Source organism: Hibiscus syriacus, unplaced genomic scaffold (genome assembly GCF_006381635.1).
Source record: "Hibiscus syriacus cultivar Baekdansim isolate YM2019G1 unplaced genomic scaffold, ASM638163v2 tig00003041_pilon, whole genome shotgun sequence".
Taxonomy (NCBI): Eukaryota; Viridiplantae; Streptophyta; class Magnoliopsida; order Malvales; family Malvaceae; genus Hibiscus; species Hibiscus syriacus.
Genome location: NW_024061960.1, coordinates 6,116,340 through 6,139,369, shown reverse-complemented (window position 1 = coordinate 6,139,369; position 23,030 = coordinate 6,116,340). Strand labels below are relative to the sequence as shown.

At 30.3% G+C, this 23,030-nt stretch overlaps 3 protein-coding genes across 3 annotated transcripts; all 3 read right to left on the bottom strand.

Annotated features, from left to right (window-relative positions):
* Window positions 1-1,558: 1,558 nt before the first annotated feature.
* LOC120166961 lies at window positions 1,559-2,701 on the bottom strand. The gene is made up of 2 exons (XM_039176117.1): window positions 1,996-2,701; window positions 1,559-1,885 (listed from the first exon to the last, which is right to left on the bottom strand). Exons 1-2 carry the CDS (start codon window positions 2,494-2,496, stop codon window positions 1,739-1,741), a joined length of 648 nt encoding a protein of 215 aa, XP_039032048.1. The 5' UTR covers window positions 2,497-2,701; the 3' UTR covers window positions 1,559-1,738.
* A 2,939-nt stretch (window positions 2,702-5,640) lies between these two features.
* On the bottom strand, window positions 5,641-6,287 carry LOC120170090 (MLP-like protein 28). The gene is made up of 2 exons (XM_039178113.1): window positions 6,015-6,287; window positions 5,641-5,929 (listed from the first exon to the last, which is right to left on the bottom strand). Exons 1-2 carry the CDS (start codon window positions 6,211-6,213, stop codon window positions 5,652-5,654), a joined length of 477 nt encoding a protein of 158 aa, XP_039034044.1. The 5' UTR covers window positions 6,214-6,287; the 3' UTR covers window positions 5,641-5,651.
* A 7,331-nt stretch (window positions 6,288-13,618) lies between these two features.
* Window positions 13,619-14,429, bottom strand: LOC120170096 (MLP-like protein 28). The gene is made up of 2 exons (XM_039178117.1): window positions 14,168-14,429; window positions 13,619-14,090 (listed from the first exon to the last, which is right to left on the bottom strand). Exons 1-2 carry the CDS (start codon window positions 14,361-14,363, stop codon window positions 13,813-13,815), a joined length of 474 nt encoding a protein of 157 aa, XP_039034048.1. The 5' UTR covers window positions 14,364-14,429; the 3' UTR covers window positions 13,619-13,812.
* Window positions 14,430-23,030: the final 8,601 nt, after the last annotated feature.

The following is a 23,030-nucleotide window of genomic DNA, read 5'->3' as shown; positions in this document are numbered from 1 at the left end:
TTGGATCGGGTCACCCGCATCGGTCGGAGGGTGTTACAGATAACTTTCACCGTAACTCCAGTTAGTAAGTCCCTTTGTAGCATACGATGGGTCAGATCAGGAAGATTGATTGCCAAATTGAGGCCAAGTCCTCAGCTGACAACTCCTTTGATGCTTTCAATACCAAAACTCACATGATGCCAAAGATGTCCGCTCAACTTATTTCGGACATATAACTTTTTCAGGGTAACTGGACTTCGCTTGGCTCTATCTGTCAATGGTATTACTTTGCTGAAGGTAATCCCTGACCTTTAATCATATTCATTGACATAAAATCTTATGTACATCCTTAATTATGGTTGCTCTCTTCTAGGCAAGACTGAGACGGTTAAGGAAGTTCTCGAAAATGTGGACGAAACAAAAAGGACAATTATTTACAACCAATAGATGGTGAAATCGGGAAATTTTACAAGACATAGAAAGCCAACCTTAACGTCACACCCAAGGGGGAGGGAAGTTTGGTGAAATGCACTGTCGAATATGAAAAGCGGAACGACGACGTCCCTGAACCTGTTAAACATTGCGATTTCTAGGGATATGCATGGGTCGGATTTCGGCCAACTTGACCCGACTTGAAAATTTTACATCCTTCACCCGACCCGGCCCGACCCGAAAAATATATACCCTCCACCCGACCTGAACCCGACCTAACTTTTTGAGATAAAATTCAAACTCGATCCGACCCAACCCGAAATAATAAAAAATATTATTTTTATTCAATAAAAATAATTATTTAATTTAAAAATAATATATAGAGAGATATTATTATAATTATTCCTAAATATATATGGTAAAATTATATTTTTTGAGTTGGGTTGAGTATTTTTCACCCTAAACCCGAATCCGAACAAACTTGAATATCATCTTTAAAAAATCCGACCCGACTCCACACGAACCCAATTTCCCCCCATCCCTAGCGATTTCCTTATCGCCTTGTCCAATACCGTTGATGCTTACATTCTCAATGCCTAAGTTACATCAATATCTTGATTATATGTCTTCAAAAAAAGTTGCTAATATTTTAAAATAAATTTGTTTTCTCCGTCTTCAGAAAGCATTGGCGTGAAGTATGTGTGTTGTATCCATCTTTCGGTAGGGTTTGGAATTGGGCTTCGACTTAAATAAATGGGTTAGAGTCGCCACCGATCATTTATTTTAAAACAAATGAGTTTATCGGATACCTTATTTCTTACATGATCTGCGTCTTACCAAAGACGTGTCGGGTTCGGGAGTCGGTTACGGTCAAGGAAGTATTAACACCCTTGAACCGCCCTTTCGGTACCAATTAATTTGTCGGTTGTCTTTAATTGCGAAAATTAAAAATGTAAATTAAAATTTAAAAAATTTAAATTCGAATTAATTACCTTTGATCAATTATAAAGTACACCTAAAAGGTCAAAAAGACTTAGATTTGCAAAAATACTGAATTGACCCAAAAGGTTAAATCATAATACTTTAAACAATATATATATATATATATATATATATATATTTGATATAAACATTCAAGTTAACTCCCAAAAATGCATAAAAGTATAATGCCACCATTTTTAACAGCATTCGGGACATAATATTACATAATAGATGGATAAAACCTCCATGAACTCACGTCCTCACCTTTTAACATGTGACAAAACAAATGTTCTCACAAACATCTGAAATTCTGGGACGCATGATATCCAGAAACAAAGGTTATTTCTCAAATGCTAATTTTCAGGTGTACTCGAGGACAAGTAGAGTGCGTAAAACTGCTAGAGAATAATCCAAAATTCAGTGTTGAGGATGCAACCGAACTACAGCCTAGAGAGCTGGTATTGGTTTCGAACGCTATGCAATGCTCCTCACGCTATATATATATGAATACATAAAAAAAATATAAAAAAATAGTGCCTATTAAAAACACAAAGTAACGCACTTGAACAATAAAAAAAAAGTGATACAATTTGAGTCACCAACCTGATGGAAACCGTATTCCTTGGTGAGTGGGACACCTAGTTCAGCCATACAAGCTTGCACTAGATCATCGGAGCCGTACAATCCCGGGTACGTTTGAATACACCTGTCTTGCATCTTCGACAAAGCCTCGGCCAATGGGTAGCCAATGGCGAAGCCGCCGCCGCCGTAAGCCATGGCCATTGCTATACATCTCTGTCTCGCTGCCATGGTGAAAGTAGCCCTATCGAACGACAAAAGCAACGCTCCGACAGGGGAACACGTCGGTTTTAATAATCCCAACCGAACCACCAACGAACAACAATGAACTCGATCGGGCGGAGGCGGCGCAACAATGGGTTTAAGATTTTCGAAACTATACCATTGTGAAGCCCTCGACCAAGAAAGGAAAGGATGGGACGATGCAACCAGCCAGTTACAAGAACATGAGTTACCCCTTCTTCGTGTGGAGAGAAATGAGTGGGAGTACTGAAGGACGGAGATTGCTTGAGCATAATAACGCATACGGCCGTTAGTGCAGCAACCATAAGGATCTTTCCAACAATATTGTTTTAGGGTCAGGTTCCATGACTGCAAACGGCATCGATCGAGTTGACCTTGTCTGGCTTCTTCCTCTTGATGAATTTAGCATTTGCAGACAAGAAGCTTCAAATGAATTCCTGGTATGCCGAGCAAGAAACAAGGATTTATTTCGATTTCAATGACCAGATCATAGACCCTTTCCTGGAAATGCCACGAAGCTCGGAAAAAAGAGAAAGAAAAGCAAACGTGTGAGGTAAAGGAAAGGACTGGGAGGAGAGAGAGCTGAATATTCGACGAATATTCCCCTTTCCTTTTTGAGAGAAAAAAAGAAGGAAATATATGTGAGTTTAGTTGAGACTTGGAGGTGGTGAGTAGGTAATGTGGTTGAGATAATAGTGGGGTAGTGGTGAGATAATGGTGGGTGTCTATAAAATAATATATAAATTAATAATAATAATAATAATAACTCTTTAATTATTTCTTGGGTTAAATTCACTTTTGGTCGTTTAAATATTTATTTACTTTTAATCACAGTATAAAAAGTAATGATTTGGTCAATATTTTCTTGATATAACTTCAAACTAATTATTAAACTAATATCAATTTGATTATTTTTAAAAGTGACTTTCAATATTTTTATTTCAATTTAATGAAAAAAGAAAAAAATCAAAACATAAATATTGGATAAATTCAAAGAATTTAAAGCAACAATAAAAAATCAAAGTGACCAATATGTAAAGATAGTCAAATATGATGAAAGAGACGAACATTTTTAAAGACTTATGCAAAGAGCGTGATATCATTCATCAATTGAAAGTAGTTAATTAGATGTACGCTTTAATAAAATAGAGTTAATGAAAGAAAGAATCGTACAACCCTTTTTATGATAAGAAATGTCGTAAAAGATAATCACATACCAAGAACTTTTAGGGCTGAAACAGTACGATGCACAATTTTCTCATAGAACATTTAGAAATCGAGAGTTAGACACATCAAGATTTATGGTTGCATCGTGTATGCTCACATTTCTGAGCAGACAAGAAAGAAGCTTGATGAACAAAAGGAAAAATGTATATGCCCACATTTCTGAGCAGACAAGAAAGAAGCTTAATGAACAAGAGGGAAAATGTACATTTATTGGTTATGATGAAAGAAGTAAAACTTACAGCCTATATAATCATTTTTACAATCATATCAAGATACGTTGAGTTCAATGAAGCAGAGATATAAAAATGGAGTAAAGAAAAAACAAGTTAAAAGGACTATTGTTAATGAAGATAAAGATGATGATAATCTCATAAATCAAGATGAACAAAGTGATGATCAAGGTTCTCAACAAAACCTATTGCACTATCTTCATCAAACATTAGTAGTAGAACAAAAAATCTTAGTAACTAGTGGATTGATTTTTAAGTTTGAGTTAATCAACTCTGTATGATATATGTGTATCATATATGAAAAAATATTAAGAAATATATATATATATATATATTGTATATAGTTATAGAAATTTGTTAAATTGGAACCAAATAGTATCATAATATTATAAATATTTATAACTAAATATAAACATAAACTCGAACAACTTAACTTGACTCAAGTCAAATCGAATTTTATAAACTTGATTCGAAAATATTTCAAATAAAGTTTAAGTTATAAAACACTCACCTCTAAGTGCAATAGACCTATAAATATAAGTTACAGTGTGTCATTGTATAAAAAAAAAAAGAGAGAAAAATAAGAGATTGATGTCGAAGTAGAAAGATAAAAGAGTATTAGTTACGAGAGTTTAATAAGTTAGTTAAGTTCCTCTTTTTTGTTCCTTCGTATTTTTTTAGGTCATGGATTCTAGGCCCACTAGAAACACTTTCCTTTCCCCTCCTAGAGTCCTTCTTTCCCTTTCCTTCTAGGTAGGATTAGAATTTGTTAAGAAGAAACTCGGAATTCTATGTTTAGAATAAAATAGATGATCATACAGAGGAGAAAAATCTGCAAATAAAGATGGAAGGTTCATAGAAATGACATCATTTTTCACCTAAGAAAATAGAAACATTCAGTCAAACTAGCACAAAATTAAAAATAATTTGCGTTGAAAAAAGGCTTAATATAATCAATTGCTGCTTCACTAAATTTGTGTCATTGCAGAAAATCAATCTGAATCCTTTAAAATCTAAGCAATCACAATTCCAATGTAAGTCCTGGAAAATTCATCTTACATTATAAAGTATGCATGCCCATGGTAGCTGAAATAAAATACAGTTCTCTTGCTCGAATGCACAAACAAAACCGCAATGTAAGATAATTTATGTTGGAAAATTCTAGCACAAGGAGCTTAAAATAAGGCACAACTAAGGGAAAATTACATAAATTGTTATACATTTATAACCTTGTTGTGTAATACACAAGCACATGAAATATTATAAAACTATATAAATTATTACAACTTGTGGATGTTAAAGGATTGGTCTGAAACTCTCATCTCACACAACACAATAATTTCGCAACTGGGCCAAAAAGTTGATTGCATCACAGATTCTGAATTCAATTTTTACACATTTCTTACCACACCACCGTTCCATCTGCAATGGTGCCACTACTCCATTAACCCCAATATTCCATTATGAACCAGAGGAAATAGCGATGATATTCCCATATTCATCACTCCCCACAGCCAACTGGATGGCCATCAACATTAAGCTTCATATTCCCTGTTTGGGTAGAAGTCAGTGGGGGACCAAAAGGGACTGATGGGGAAAGTCGTGCCCTACAAATTTAAATTCTTATATATTTTAGATATTGTTTTATATTTTCTATTGATAATTTATTTTCGTCCCTAGAATTTAATAAGTTGATCACTTTTAAAATTTTATAAATTCACCCCTAACATAAAAGTCTAAGTATGTATCGGGTGAAAGTCATCCCATGGTTATCCTTATGGGAAAAGAAGTGGAAATAAATTATGAAACCAGAACTATATTCATATTTAGCACACAAATAGACTCCCTGCATAATTAACAACAAACAAGCATACAAGAAACTAGGCTGTCAATTTATTCAGCTATCAAATTATTCGTAAATCAGATGACTTATGCTTCAAGTAGTAGTAATGGAACTTCTAACATGCGATAATCCATCGTTTAGTTTGCTTGTGGGAGGTGAGCGTCCATGCCCTTGGAGAGATCCACCAAGAGTTGCAGCACAGACTCGGGGTGTGAAATCCCATCGTGCAGCTTCTCGTATTCCATAGTAAAGTGCACTACGGCGCCACTGCCCCCGCTCTTGGACGAAACTTGAATGGTCATTAAAAAGCTCTTGAATTCTTCCATTAGATCCCCCTCCAGCACTCTGACAGTGATTAAGTTCTTATCAGGCTCTACAGCTTCAATTACCTCCTTTGCCACTTTACTCTTCCCGTCTAAACAAGTAAAAGGAGCCAGAAATCAAGCGAAGAGCAAGAAAAATAATTATGGGTTTATTTTGTTTATATAATTGTACCGTACCATGCACATAACTCCAATTGATGATGCTACCGACTTGCCCCCATTCCCCTTGTTGTAAATCGCATCCTTGAACCTTGTCACTGCAAGTATGCTGCACATGTTTCAGTTTATAACTGACGAGCATATGATAAAACTGCTCAGCAGAAGCCTGGATCTCTACATCGGCCTCAAGCTTACTTTTCTGAATTGGATTTGCCATTGGTTCACACACGAGATGATCTCTTGATATCAAGAATTAGCTTTGAAGTTGTAGTTTGTTTGATGTTTTGGCAAAATGCTATTTTATAGACCGGTGTCTACGTCTTTGACAACAATACTCTCGAAATGATACTATTCCGCGGATGCACACCTTAAAATTTAAATTTTCTTCGATTAATTAACATTTTATTGATTATATCTATCTTATAATTTTATTTATATCCACCAAATACAAAAATTTATTGTTATTAATATATATATATATATATCCTTAAAATTATTTCTGGATCGGACTCTCATCCTAATCCGTTTCCTGTTCCTTAGCCAATTCTCGCCTACCACGTACATGAAATTATAAATTAAGGTAAATTATACATTTAGTCACTAAGCTATAGGGTTTCTTTATTTTTGTCACTTAATTATGGAAAGTTACAATGTGATGATTAGAGTTATTGAAAAGTTATATTTTAGTCACTCAACCTTTAACTGTCATTAATCCTTTAACAAAATGATGACATGACATGTTAATTCAAGGGTTAGTATCTCATTTGGCACCTCAACTATAACTAAAATACTAGTTCAACACTTATACAATTGGTCAATCCCCAAAATTGGGATGAAATTGGAAGATTTTGGACCAATTTAGAATGAGGGTTATAGTTTAGGGATGAAATCAGAATATTCAAAGTTTAAGGACTAATTTAGAATGAGAGTCATAGTTTAGGGATGAAATTGAAATATTCAAAAGTTTAAGGAACAAGTTTAAATGAGAGTTATAATTTGGGGACATATGATGCAATTAACTAAAGAAAAAAATTCATGTCAAAAAGTTATATCCTTATCTTACCGATTTGAAATGTGAAATTATTATGTGTACAACTTCTAAAAGGTTATATCTTTATAGGAACATTTAGTCTATAAAATATAAAAGGGTAAAGTACATCACAGGTTTTTATATTAGGTTGATGATGAATAATAATTGTTTAGCGTGATTGACGTTGAAATCTATATTTGTTTATGTAATTTTCTTGTTTTGCCTTTGTCCAAAACCTGTGATATACTTTACCCTTTTATATTTTATAGACTAAATGTTCCTATAAAGATATATCTTTATAGAAGTTGTACTTGTACACATGATAATTTTACATTTCAAATCGGTAAGATAAGGATATAACTTTTTGACATGAATATTTTTCTTGAGTTAATTGCATCATATGTCCCCAAATTATAACCCTCATTTAAAATTGTTCCTTAAAATTTTGAATATTTCAATTTCATCCCTAAACTATGACTCTCATTCTAAATTAGTCCTTAAACTTTGAATATTCTGATTTCATCCCTAAACTATAACCCTCATTCTAAATTGGTCCAAAATCTTCCAATTTCATCCCAATTTTGGGGATTGACCAATTGTATAAGTGTTGAACTAGTATTTTAGTTATAGTTGAGGTGCCAAATGAGATACTAACCCTTGAATTAACATGTCATATCATCATTTTGTTAAAGGATTAATGACAGTTAAAGGTTGAGTGACTAAAATATAACTTTTCAATAACTCTAATCATCACATTGTAACTTTTCATAATTAAGTGGCAAAAATAAAGAAACCCTATAGCTTAGTGACTAAATGTATAATTTACCTTAATTTATAATTTCATGTACGTGGTAGGCGAGAATTGGCTAAGGAACAGGAAACGGATTAGGATGAGAGTCCGATCCAGAAATAATTTTAAGGATATATATATATATATATTAATAACAATAAATTTTTGTATTTGGTGGATATAAATAAAATTATAAGATAGATATAATCAATAAAATGTTAATTAATCGAAGAAAATTTAAATTTTAAGGTGTGCATCCGCGGAATAGTATCATTTCGAGAGTATTGTTGTCAAAGACGTAGACACCGGTCTATAAATTTTAAGGTGTACATCCAGATATGTAATTAGTTTCAACCATAGTTTAACATAATTTTTGTTTTTCTTTACACGTATAATAATTTTGAAAATTTTAGGGTCATTTTAGAAACCCTAGGAAATTTCAGGGATAAAACCCCGATTTTTCCCTTCCGAATAGACTATATATATACTCTTTTTTGGGTCATTTTAAACACTGTCCTTTTTATTCTCTTCACGGTGTCGATCACACTGCCTAAAAAGTGAAAATCAATTGTTGATTAGAATCTTAAAATTTCGAATGCCTTCTTATTCGCACCCCTCAACGGCCCTAGCCATGAACTTTTGTTATCTGTAATCGACAAGTCAATATACAATCGACAATACAATATAATAATATTACACAATCTCATTTGAGTATAATAATCATGTATATTTCAATTATTCTCACCACTAAGATCGTAATAATTTGATTGCTAGATTGTGTCTTTATATAACGTTTAAAATCTTACATAAAGCATAATTTTAACACTCAAATTTTAACACAAATCACATGCCTACAAATCACAACCTTACCACTCTGATCTAGGCGCCTATATCCTTTATGTGATGGACTGTAATCAAGAAAGACATCATTTTGATCGAAAATCCAGCTCATGTTGATTAAACGGTCTCAAGAAAAGCTAGCATGTGCATCCGAAAACTCGTATGAATGTATAATCTAGCTTCTCGTGATGAATGACTTCATATGGTGTGCTTGCAACCTGTTTGTGAGAAACGACAGTGGTAAATGCATAATTCCAAAATTTCAAAGGTAATGAAGCTTCGGACAATAATGTTAACCTCATTTCCATGTTGTATTTCACATGTTCTTGCGTGTTTTTGCCCCCTCAAGTTTATTTACTCTTTCTTCCGGTGCTTCAATGTGTTAAGGTTTTCCTTCACTCAAGTGCAAAAAAATAGTAGACATGCTATCTGTCGTATGTGTTTCAATCTTTATATATATATATGGATCGATATGCTGGGAGCTTTTAATATATAAATAATAATAATTGACGGAAAAGGGGGGGGGGGGGAAGAAGTGTATGAAGCACACTATACATTCAACCTGATACATAATTAAACAACTAGCATACAAGAAAAATAAAGTTAATAAGAAAGGCAGCTGTAAATTTATTCATTAATTAGATTGGTACTGCTTTTTAGTAGTAGTAATACGACGGGCAAATGGAATTGTTTTACCTGACCTCCTCATATCATGGATAATATTTGTTCACAATTTTTATTAATCACCGACAATTGTTCAAACTCAAGACCTCAATGAGTTCTTGATAGATAAAAAGGAATTATTAATATCATAATATAACATTTAAGTATATAAATTACAAGGTTTGATTAATTTTATGTTAATTTTATAAAAGAAAATTACAATACGAGTTTCAATATTTAATATGGTAATAAATTTTAAATTAATTTATAAGTCAATAAATCATATATGAATAATTAAGTAAAATATATTTAATTAGTTTAAGTTTCAATTAACTTTTAATAAATATATCCGAAAAAAATTGAATGCCAATCTGCTACACAATAAAATAAAATCAAGTTCCCGACTTATCTTGGTCTAATATTTGACTTGAATTAGAAATTAATTAATATGATATTAACTCAACTCGATATTTAACTCGTACCAACTTATCATAGAGTTAAACTAATTTAGAACTAGATCATACTCTAATCGAACCTAAATAAAACCTTTACAATGATAGTATTTATTATACTTCGTAAATATTTTTTAATTGGTTTGATGTAGAAGTAATTCTTGATATGAATTTAATTATGAATTATATAACTATATTGATTAGAACTTCGGTTCAGTTTCGTATATCTGCAACCAAAACAATGGGTCGTTAAACTCTGCCAAATTCTAGTTTTCTCAAATAAAAGATAAAATAAAACTTTATTAAGTGTGGATGAGCTTGCACTTGCAGAGATGCAAATGTAAAGACAACATACCAGAATGTCAAGTTCCTTACAAAATGAACTCATAAAACATGTGGATATCATCTTAGCATATAAAGTCTGTCAATCGATACATGGCCACGCCTGCCTGTTTGCCATTAGATCCAATAATTAGGTTTCCACGCCATACATATTGAATTATTTATTCAACTTCTGAATAATTCAACTTCTTATATATATATATATATAAAGCAAATAATTCTATAAAGTGACATAACCTCGCCAATTCTTAATAATAAATAACAATAATAAACTTTAATGGCGTGATCCGCATTGCATAAGACTTCCACCACTTGTAGAGTTAATCTTGTCTAAGCGTTTAGGTTGACGTGTTCTTTTTTGGGGTTTGCAAGCAAATGCCGATGTTTATACTCATGGATGAATCGAAGAGGATGGATAGGACAGTTGTTTTTCTTTTTCTTTTTGAAAATTTAAATTTATCATATATTTAAAAAAAATTGAAAGGAAAATAATTATTTATTTATTGTTAGAAAAGGCAAAAAACTATGACAAGAGCCTTGTTAAAAAAATCCTTTCTATACCTAAATTGAGAGAAAAGAGTGCGTTTTACCATAGTAGATACAATAACACCTAAATGATAATTCCACATCATTCAACCAAAACAGAAATTTAAATCCCACACTCACCATAAAAGCTCAACAAGACACAACCCTTTTTATCCAAATAATACCTTCACCCAGAAAAATTCAACACCCAGTAACAAACCCACACTTAACACTTCAATACTAGGTAAACTACTGCACGCATATGGAAGCAGATCTGCAGCTCACTTAGCATCAAATATTATTCCTTAACCAAAAGACCAAAGATCCTTCACTCATTTCCAGTTTACCAAAACCTACTAAACTCCTCAATCCAATCAACTCGTCTCACCTCAGATATCCAACTACGATCATAATCTATTTCATTCCCTTAGCTGTCGGGATCCTTTCCTTTCACTATGAAGAGACCGATAATGGCGATTAACCCGCCAGGACACTAGGAACCAGCGAACCAACATTTAATAAAATCAGCCACAGATGAAGGAAGGCGCTCATCTCTAATCACATACCATTCCAAGGCCAGCGAATCAAATGGACTAGAACATATCACAACAAATATCTGAACCAGAACCAAACTCAACTAATATTTCCTGTCAAACCTGTCTATAACTAGGGATCAGCAGCCCCATAGCTCTCTCTTGAAATTGCCTGAGTTTAATCCAACTTTCAGCATCCTTTCTTCAACAACACTACTTTACTACTATTGTATAATTTGATATCTAGCGAGCATCAGACAATTCTCATCAGATCTCGTCAATCTGAACGTTCTCCATAGCCCAAAAAAAAGCTGGATTCCTTTCAATGCCCTCTTGAACAAGAGCGTGAGCATCCACATATTTTAGATTCTTTTATATTTTTTTTATTAAAAATTTGTTTTCACTTGTGCTAAAATTTTATATGTCCATCCCTCTTGATATAAGATTCTGCGTTCCAAGCTGTTTATACTTCAAAATTTTTATTTAAAAAAAAAGAAGAGCATACACAAAGGAAAGGGGCATAAACAAATAGGCCAGAGCAGAAGTATTGCAGCTGGGAAGCAATGAGGAAAATAAAAGATTGGAAAACAACACCACAAATTGCCAATGGGAGACTCATGCCATACCAGCTTTCGCCAATATTAGTGAGCAATTTAACCACATTATTTCAATCCGATTCAACAATTATTGAACAAAATTAATGTTTTCACTAAAAAAAAACAAGCGTAAAGTGCACTAATGATCCCCCAACTACAAGGTGTTATTTTGTTGAGTCCCCCAATTATTAAGAGTTTCAAAATGGTCACCCGACTATTCATATATTCCAAACTTGTCATTTTTCGTTAAAAAATTAATAGTCGTCTGAGTTGGAAGTTAACATATTGACTGAGATATGATAGTCATTTGAGATTCTGGGATCAGATCTTAGCATATCTCAGTCAATAGTTAACGTTCAGTTCAAACTACCATTAATTTTTTTAACGGAATAGAACGAGTTTGAAACATATGAATAGTAGAGTAACCATATTGTAAAACTTACTAGTCGCGGGGACTCAACAAAGTAATGTCCTATAGTTGAAGGATCATTGTGTAATTTTTAATGGTTTGAGGACTCAACAAAGCAATATCCTATAGTTGAGAGACTATTTTTGTAATTGACCAAAAAACAATTATCGGTAAATGCCAAAAGAAAAAAGAAATTCAAAAGCATCTCAGTAAATTGTTGTCTTAAAAATGTATGAAGCTCCCGAATCTTGAAGAACAATTAATTAATTAGGTGAACTATTTTTACATTAGATTGAATTTTTGAATTGAGAAATTAAATTAGTTATGTTTTTTTGATTAATTTTAACGGTTAAAATCTAATAGTTTTTTTTCTTAAGATAATATTATCACTTGATATTTGTATATATTTTATAATATTTTTAAAAATATTATAAAAAAAACTTTATCTAAAACATCGTGATATGATATATAACATCAAATTATCTAAAATATTTTATAGATTTAATGATCAACGTTGATAAAAAAAAGAATTGATAAAATTTAAAAGGCAATAATTTAATTAAATAAAAACTAAAACATTAATTATTATTTGTAAATAAAAACTTCAAAAACTTTTAAATTTAAATTTTTTGATACAATAATAAGTAAAATGATATTTTAAGGAAATTAAAATTTATTTAATAAAAGTAAGAAATGCCAACAAACACTACATTAAGAGAAAACCTCAGGGATAAAATATAGGAATAATAGCCTAGCAGCCAAACATGATATCCAACAGCCACTCAATAATACAAACCACCGATCAAAGTAGCATCACATGATACTAAACGAGATTAGTTCAACTGTTAAGCAGCTTCATATTATTAAATAAATTTCGAGTTTGAAGATTTATGTATGAAAAAAATCTTTATTAAAAAAGTCACTTATGAAAATCGAATGTAAAATACAAATTCATCTAGATTAATTAGAATAAAATCCTTAAGAATTGAGAGAACAATTTATACAAAACCTTATTTCGATAAACAAGCACGAAACACTATTTGTTGCATAAAAAATGGCAAGATCTCGATATCTTTTTGAATCTGATTTGTTAACGTGAATTAATAATATCTGTGAGTTATAAAATTATATCATGTGTTTATTTTATATTTTTAAATTCGTCGTTTGATGATATCGCCCCTCTTCGATATCCGATGCTAAAGCCGATTCTAAAGTCAAGGAAATCAAAGAGATCCACCTCGAAAGGAGCTTATTTACCAGAGGAGGGGGATGGTTGCCTAGTCGTTGACTGCTAGCCAAAGCTGGAAAACTTTAGGGTTTGTTAGAGACAGTGGCTACGGTAGAGAGAAGGGAGAGGATAATCATTTGTTTAAAATTGTTCGTTGGAGTTGAAACAAATTATGTAACCCTATATATATATATATATATATGGCTCACAAATAGAAGCACAAAATACATTCAAATTACACAATTGAACAACAAACATACGAGAAAATACAAAGCTCCCTCTCTCTGATCACAGCATGTCGATCCAATCACATACATTCAGATCAAAATACATAAGATATGCAGCTGTCAATTTATTCATTAAACAGATTAGTATTGCATCACGCAGCAGTAATAGTATGGACATCCTTTACTTTTGTTGGGTGAGGTGAGCGTCGATGTCCTTGGAGATGTCAAGCCCGAGTTGTAGCAAAGTCTCGGGATGGCCAATCCCTTCGTGCAGCTTCTCGTAGTCGAAGATCCAGTGCACTATGCTTCCACTACCCTCGCTCTTGGGAAAAGCTTGAAGCGTGAGCAAAAAGCTCTTGTACTCTTCCATCAGATCTCCTTCGATCACTCTGAATCTCACCAAGTTCTTGTCAGGGTCTACTACTTCAACCACCTCCTTTGCCACTTTATCCTTTCCATCTAAACAAACAAAATTGTTTCTTATTTTTGTAAAAGCATGAAAAGAATTGTACGTTTGTTGTGTTTAGATACCATACCATGAACGTAATGGAAGTTGAAAACGGTACCAACTTTCCCCCATTCACCTTCATGTAAATCGCATTGTCGAACCTTGTCTTTGGCGGTATGGGGCACATGGTGCAGTTTGTTGGCCAGCATGTCGTGAAACTGCTCGGGAGAAGCTTTGATCTCGATATCAGCCTCAAGCTTACCAATCAGAGATGAAGACGCCATTGTTTTGAAGAAAGATTTAGCTAACTGGGATTTTGGGAGTAGTTCGGTTGTTTTAAACAAAAGCAAAAAAAAGGCCAATTTATAGACCAAGTGTATCTGTGTATGCGCCTAGGTAGCAATCTTCTCCATTATTATTCTGTAGCCAACTGCCGCCCGCCACGTATGTGACTTTACAACCTAATTTCCTTACCGTCTTCTGTTCGAAACAATTGGATTCGTTTCAACTGAACCGCTATATAGGATTTGTTTTTCTTAATAATTTATCAATTAATTCATTTGAATTACATATTATAAATATTTATCATGTAAATAACTTTTTGGTAAAATTAGGAAAATAATACAGGCAAAAAAATAAAATAAAAAATGGAGGTGATTAAGAATTATTTTGATATTTAAGTCATTTTTTACGATACACATGAAACTTAACTGGAGGTGACGAGTTATATATAATTTTGATTCATTTTATATGACAAGTTATATTTTTAATATATTTTATGAAATTTGTTAGTTACACATGGCGACTTTCACATATACTGTAACAAATGAACTAAATTCTAAAATAAATTTAAAAATATTTTTTCACTACTTAATTATTTCACCTGTATTATTTGCTTAATTTTTTCTAACTCTTTAATATAATTTATTTAATTTATTACGTTTGGAGTTTGGACTAGTTTTTAACGACATTAAAAATGTGGATGGGCATGGGCGAGAGATATGGGGCTAGCACTTGCAGATATGAAATAGCCAGGCCAACCAACTAAGCAACATATCAGTCAAAGATATCTGTTTGAAAATTTACATCAGCATCGCAAATATTGCTATTTTTTTTCCTTCAAAGTTTCTCAAAATTTAGTCTTCATTAATTTTATATTACATAGTTAATTTTGATAGATAAAGTTTTTAGAAAATTTTCTAAAAAAATTTAAATAAAAAATCTATTCAAATGATATCAAATTATAAATAATTTTATTATTATTTTTATAAGACAATTATTGCTACTTTTGTCGGTCTGGATTTTGAATTTATTGCTACTGCGCTACTGCGTACTCAATCTCACGTTCAATCTGGATTTTGAATTTATTGCTACTGCCTACTCCACGTTCAATAATTATCAGACATGCCTACAATATAGATACATTTTTTTTATGAAAAACAATATAGATTCATGTACAATCAAAATTGCAAATTCAAGTATATAATACATATTTAAATAATGTATATTGATCCATCAATCGGTTTTTGATCTTCATCTGTTAAAGAAATAAAACTACTACAATTTTTAAATAATATTTTACTTTACTTTTTGGTGATGTATCAACAGTTGCCTTATTTGTTGCAAGACAATGCTTGAATTTTTTAATATAATATTTAAATTATAATAATTTTTAATCCATAAATCGAAGGAATTATTTTATAGTTAAATATGTTCGAATTAGTTATGTCTTATTTACTTTTGGGAAATGGTTCACATTACTACATTTTGTGTTTAGTTCACAAAATTAAGAAATCAATTCGATACATGATTAGACAACGAAGATACAAGAAAATACAAAGCTTCCTCTCTCTTTGACAGCATATATAAATTAAGGGTGTCAATTCATTCTTTAATCATATGAGTAATAGTAGTAATTGTACTACCGAAATACGATTTTCATAATAAATTGAGTAGTAGAAGTTATCCAACCATTTTAATAGTTAAAAAATTATTTTTAAATTTTAATAATGTTTGTATAATATATATATATATATATATATATATTATTAATAATTAATAAAAATATTAAACAGATATTGTTACATAATTACTTTAAATTATTAAAAAAATCAATCGGTTTAGTACGGTTCGGTGAGGTGACGCCATTAATAGCATGGTGTTGGGATGGTCAATCCCATGGTGCTAGTTCCCGTATTCCCAAGTCCAGTGCACTTCGATGTCACTGACCCAGCTCGCTGACGTTGGAAATAATATTGACAGTGAAATAAAATATTAACAATGATTATAAAAGTGAATAAATGTATATAGATAATTGAATTTACATAACAAAAATTATGAAAATAAAATGATTTGTTTTTATCGGTATAAGAAAAAATATATATGTTGTTTTCAAGTTTAACACTATTTTTAAATCTATATTATCTAAAACGATTTTGTTATTTAAAATAATTTATAGAAAATATTTCGATAGAGTTATAAAAATAATAGAAAAGAAACATATATTAGGTATTCAACAGACTATACTGACATATACGTACATGTCTTATCTTCATTCATCAATAGGAGTAATATTTTTAATAATTCCTATATAAGGATGAGATAAGAAAAATTTTACTCTTAAAGAATAAATTTTAAAAAATTGTATTTGAATACTTTAAAGATTTTATATTCAATAAATACAAGCTATATAATTCTCTTACCAAGAATGTAATAATTTCAAGAGATATTGAATGTGATGAAGGAGAACACCGGAGATGAAGCAGAACACCGGAGATGAAGCAAAGAAGAAAAAAAGTTGAAGAACTATTTTTAAGGAAGATAAATATGACGAAAATCTTATCAATCAAGATGAATAATCTTATCAACCAAGATGAATAATATGATGAATAAAGTCTTCAACAAAATTCTAATACATCATCGTCATCAAGCAGCAACAGTAGTGATAGTAACAGAACACAAAATTTTCTTCCCACTAAAGTTCGAAGATCTACAAGAGAGAGAAGAATACCATAAAGGTACAATGATTATGAATTACAAAATGTTTCACTTTTCTACTTACTTATGAACAGTGATTCGATAACATATGAAGAAGCGGTTGAAGATGACAAGTGAAAGAATGTTATGGATGGAGAAATTGTATCGATAGAAAAAATGATACGTGAGAGCTAACAAGTCGACTAGAAGGTCACAAACCAATTGGAGTCAAGTGGGTATAAAAGAAAAAGATAAACTAAGGAATGAAAAATGGAGAAATATAAGGCAAGAGTAGTTGCCAAAGGCTATAAACAAAGACAAGGGATAGACTACAGTGAAGTATTTGCTCCAGTGAAAATAATCAAGACTATCCATCTTGTCAAAATAGTTGCAACACAAAACAAATGGAAGATTTATCAGATGGATGTGAAGTCAACATTTCTAAATGGCTACCTATAAGAAGAAGTTTATATTGAGCAACCACCTGGATACATTAAAAAAAGATACGAAGACAAAATTACTGATTAAAGAATGTTTTGGATGGATTAAAGCAAACTCCAAGAACACGTAACACAAGAATGGATGAATACTTCCAGAAAATAGGTTCATGAAGAACCCATACGAGCATGCTCTGTAAACAAAGAAAAGTGAAGATGGTGATATCATGATCGTGTGCTTATATGTAGACGACATGATTTTCACAAGAAATAATCCACGTATATTTAAAGAAAGTTATGACTAAAGAATTTGAAATGATAGATATTTGTGGAATATTTATATCACAAAACAAATAGGCAGAACATATTTTAAGTAAATTCAGAATGGAGGATTGTAAGTAGATAGGTACTATAGTAGAACCAAGCATGAAATTAAGTCTAAATTCAACAAGAGAGCCAGCGAATTCAACATTGTTTAAAAAAATCATTGGAAATTTAAGGTATTTGACTATTATCATGTATAAGCCAAAACATGCTTATATGCAGACGAGATGATTTTCACAGAAAATAATCCATGTATATTTAATGATTTCAAGAAAGCTATAGCTAAAGAATTTGATAGGATAGATATTGGTGAAATGTCATACTTCCTTGGAGTCGAGGTGAAACAACAAGATGGAATATTTATATCACAAAACAAGTAAGTGGAGCATATTTTAAGTAAATTCATAATAGAGGATTGTAAGCCGGTAAGTCGGTAACTACTATAGTAGAACCAATGATGAAACTAAGTGTAAATTCAATAAGAGAGCTTGTGAATTCAACGTTGTTTAAAAGCATTGTTGGAAGTTTAAGGTATCTGACTATCACATAACCAGATATAACATATATTGTGGGATTGATAAGCAGATTCACAAAGAAACCAAAATAAGATCATTGAATTATGGAAAAGAAACTTTTGAGATATGTCAAAAGTACGATCGTCATGGTTTATTTTACACATATTCACAAAATTATAAGTTAATTGTTATTTTGATAGTGATTATGAAGGAGACTTAAATGATCGAAAGAACACTTTTGATATCTATTCCACATCGATTCTATAACATTTTCATGGTCATCAAAGAAGGAACAAACGGTGGTTATTTCGACATGTGAAGTATAATACATAGATGTTGTAGTGTGCACTTGTCAAGCAATCTGATTAAAGAATTTTTTAAAAGATTTGAACTTGGAACAAGAAGAACCGACTACAATTTACGTCGACAACAAATCTACAATATCTCTTGCCTAGAATCCAGTATTTCATACTCGAAGCAAGCATATTTATACAAAGTATCACTTTATATGAGAGTATGTGAAGAACAAAAACGTGGAGTTAATCTAGTGCATATTTTGCCTTTATTTTATTTTATTTTTTTAGAAAAAATAATATTTAAACTCAATTATAACATTTGAAAATATATAAATAAAATATAGACAAAAGGGTAAGTGATGCCCTCGTACTTTTAAAAAAATCAATGTAGTCCTCGTCATTTTTTTTTGCACCCTATGTGGCTCTCAAAATTAGAAAACAAACTCAAAGTGACATTTTAACCAATGATTTCCGTCGTTGATCGTTACGGGGCTGATATGATAGTCCACAATGGTTGATGACGTGGTAGATGAGCTAAATTGGTTTTTTTGGTCAAGTTTGAGGGTCAAATTGGATTTTTTTAAGTTCAATGGCTTATTTGATTTTTCAAAAAAATTATTTTAGATTTTAAATTTTAAATATAAACTATACAAATATAGACAAAATTAAATATAAAAATACTAAAAATAAAAATTAAATTACTAACAAATTATATATATATATATATATATAATTTTAAAAATTAAATTACTAAGGAAATATGAAGAACAAAAATGAGCAACATGACCACCCGATCAAACATAATTGCTCGGGAATATTTTTTTTAAAATTATGACACTTAAATTATTTTTAAATCTCAACCTTTAAGTTAAAAATAATAAATTTAAATACATATAAATACTTTTTTAATTATAATAATAATGTCAAGTAAATTAATATTCAATCAATAATTAAATAAAATGACTCGAAGAAATAAATTGATATTAACCTTATGTTTTTAATTGTTTCGAACAAATTCTTTCATCATAATCTTTAAACATTTTATATCATTTGCACTTTTAGTTTTAGCAAATCATTCATAATCCAAATAATCCAATTTTTCAAAGGAATCAAATTTCTATATTTGTATAGTTAAAATTTAAAATTTAAAATCTAAAATAATTTTTTAAACATTCAAATAAACCATTGAACTTGAAAAAAAATCAATTTAACCCTCAAACTCGACCAAAAAAACCAATTTAGCCTAACTTCCATATCACCAACCATTGTGGACTGAAAGTCGCACCGTGAAGTGACACATTAACATCGTAACAGTCAACGATGAAAATCGTAGGTTAAAAGGTCACATTGAGTTTGTTTTTTAAGTTTGAGGGTCACATTAAGTGCAAAATAATGACGAGGGCCACTATTTTTTGAAGTACGAGGGTCTCACATATCCTTTTGCCTAAAATATAAATATTAGGTAAGAATTATTGACATAATGTAAAACTCTCGCGTTTTGTTATTTTTTATCATTGAATGATTGAAAATAAATGGTTAAGATTAATAATAATAAATGATGAATTTTCTTTTAAAAAGAACTTATTATTCTCATATTTAAAATTTTAATCTATTCCATTAAATTCGATTAATCTAACAAATCAAAAAGGTATAAAACTTCAAAAATTACATTATCTAAATATATTCTAACTCTATAAATATAATGATTACGATATTCAATTCAATATCAATTTTATTAGTTTTTATAAGAAGATACTTAATCCAGTATAAAAAATTAATTTAGTTTATTTATAATTTTATTAATGATTTAAAATAACTTGTATATTTGACTTTCAATTTTAATTTTCAAAACATAAATCAATAATACACATTTTGAAAGGTGCGGATGGGCTAGAACTTGTAGACATGAAATAGGCAGACCAACCTGCAACGCAATATGACAGAGAAATCTCTGGAAATTTACATCAGCAACCAAATAATTGGTATTATTATACAATAATTATTGCTACTTTTGTCGGTCTGGATTTTGAATTTTTGGCAACTACTAAACCTTACATTTAAGGGTTGTCTCAAAAAAGGTAGAATATTATACGGTTAAAAAATAGGGTAACCGAAAATTTAATAATATAATTAATAAATTCGATAAAATGTTACCTATTATGTTTGCAGACTTATAATGTTGTAGGTAGAAAATATGAAAAATTATTAAAAAATTTGGTAACCGATCAACTTTGGTTATCGGTAGGTATCGATACATATATATATAAATGTCTATACTTATTTCATTGTGGAAAATATTAATTTAGGGTTATTTTTTGAGTGAGTTTTAAGATATTAATTTAGTAATTATACGTGTCTAATGATTTATTTTTATGTTACGGTATATATTATTATTAAATTAAAAATAATAAACATAAATATTACATATTTATTATCATCTTTGGTTAAAATTGTTAAATTTAAATTTTAAATAATGTTTTATAAAATATCTAAACAATCAAATAATTTTTTGTGTAAATGAAATTATTAAATTAATATTGTAGGTAGAAAACATGAAGCACTATTAAAATTTTTTGAAAAATAAATTACATAACTTTCAACAAAGTATCGATACTTTTAACATATTCGATAGCTCTTTACCGATTTTTTCATAATGAAACTGGTTTTGTCATAATGAAATTGATTTTGTCATATTTTTACCTGTTATATTATTATGTATCGATACATTTTTATAAAGTATCGATATTTTTAACATATTCAATAGCTTTTTACCGGTTTTGTCATAATGAAAATGGTTTTGTCATATTTTTACATATTATATTGTTATGTATCGATACATTTTTATAAAGTATCGATACTTTATATGCGCTATTATTGTTTATCTTTTAAATTCCAAAAGTGTCGATACTTATTTAAATGGAATCGATACTTTTAACATATCCGGTAGGTAGTTTAATGTAATAGGTAGCGCCTAGTATTTTTACCTATTACATTATTAGCAACCTTCAAAAAAACCGATAGGTATTTTAATGTAATAGATAACGCCTATTTTTTTTTACCGTTTACATTATTAGCAATCTTCAAAAAACCGGTAGGTATTTTAATGTAATAGGTAGCGACTATTTTTTTTATTGTTTACATTATTAACAACCTTCAAAAAATCGGTAGGTATTTTAATGTAATAGGTAGGGCCTATTTTTTTACCATTTACATTATTAGCAACCTTAAAAGAAAACCAGTAGGTATTTTAATGTAATAGGTAGCGCCTGTTTTATTTTACCGTTTACATTATTAGTAATCTTTAAACAAACCGGTAAATATTTTAATATAATAGGTAGCGCCTATTTTTTTTACCGTTTACATTATTAGCAACCTTAAAAAAACTGGTAGATAGTTTAATGTAATAGGTAGCTCATATTTTTTTACCGTTTACATTATTGGCAACCTTAAAAAAAACCGGTAGGTATTTTAATGTAATAGGTAGCGCTTATTTTATATTTCCGGTTAAATCATATAACATTTACGGTATAGATTTTAACCAATTACTTGTTTAACCTGTCACACCTTTTTTAGCCGTTTTTTAACCGCTTCATAACAGAATTTCCCTACGTTTAGCGTATCAGATATCCAGACTCAATCAGGGATGGACCCAAAGTTTTGTATTATTTATTAATAATTAATTTTTTCCTTTTAGAATTTATAAATTTATTATAAATTTTACAAATTTGTCTCTCTATAAATATAACTATATATAAGACGATTCAAATTGTCAGTTATTCGAGATCAATTAGATCAAATATCAAATAACATTCGAATTGAATGAACTCGAGCTCGATTCGATTCTAGTTCTTAACGAGCCGAAATGAGCTACTTGATATCCAACTCAAAAAGCTCGCGAGCAACTAAAAAAACATATATTAACTTTTTAGATATTTTAAATTAAATTATTAATAATATTACAATGTATTTGTTAGTTTTTATTTTAAAAATAGAATATAAGGTTTTCATGTATTTAAAGTTTAGGTTCGAGCTTCAATCGAGCTAACCCTGAGAATGTTTCGAGTTAAAAAAATTTTGAGTTTGAGTCAAGCTTGAAAATTTTAAGCTCTCAAGCTTTTAAGTAGAGCTTCAATTTTTTTATTTTAAGTTTAAGTCAAACTTGATAGTTTTAAGGTCGCAAATTTTTAAGTCGATTCGAGTTTAATTTTAAATTTTTCGAATCGAGTCATACTTAATTTTAAATATTTTAAATTTAGTACTCGGCTCAACTCATTTGTAATCTTACCCCTAACATAAATCTTTTGTCCTTATCCGAACTCAGTGTCTTATTGATTAAATAGTACTGACACTTCTTTGTTTCTTCTAGTTATAAAAAAAATGTTTTTACATTATTAATGTTTTAC

Bases quoted from the DNA above. Each gene is read 5' to 3' on its own strand.
- LOC120170090 (XM_039178113.1), bottom strand. From the start codon at position 6,213: ATGGCAAATCCAATTCAGAAAAGTAAGCTTGAGGCCGATGTAGAGATC. The intron at 5,930-6,014 runs GTACGGTACAAT...TTACTTGTTTAG, and splicing joins CAATTGGAGTTATGTGCATG to ACGGGAAGAGTAAAGTGGCA.
- LOC120170096 (XM_039178117.1), bottom strand. From the start codon at position 14,363: ATGGCGTCTTCATCTCTGATTGGTAAGCTTGAGGCTGATATCGAGATC. The intron at 14,091-14,167 runs GTATGGTATCTA...TTGTTTGTTTAG, and splicing joins CAACTTCCATTACGTTCATG to ATGGAAAGGATAAAGTGGCA.
- LOC120166961 (XM_039176117.1), bottom strand. From the start codon at position 2,496: ATGCGTTATTATGCTCAAGCAATCTCCGTCCTTCAGTACTCCCACTCA. The intron at 1,886-1,995 runs GTTGGTGACTCA...ATATATATATAG, and splicing joins AGGAATACGGTTTCCATCAG to CGTGAGGAGCATTGCATAGC.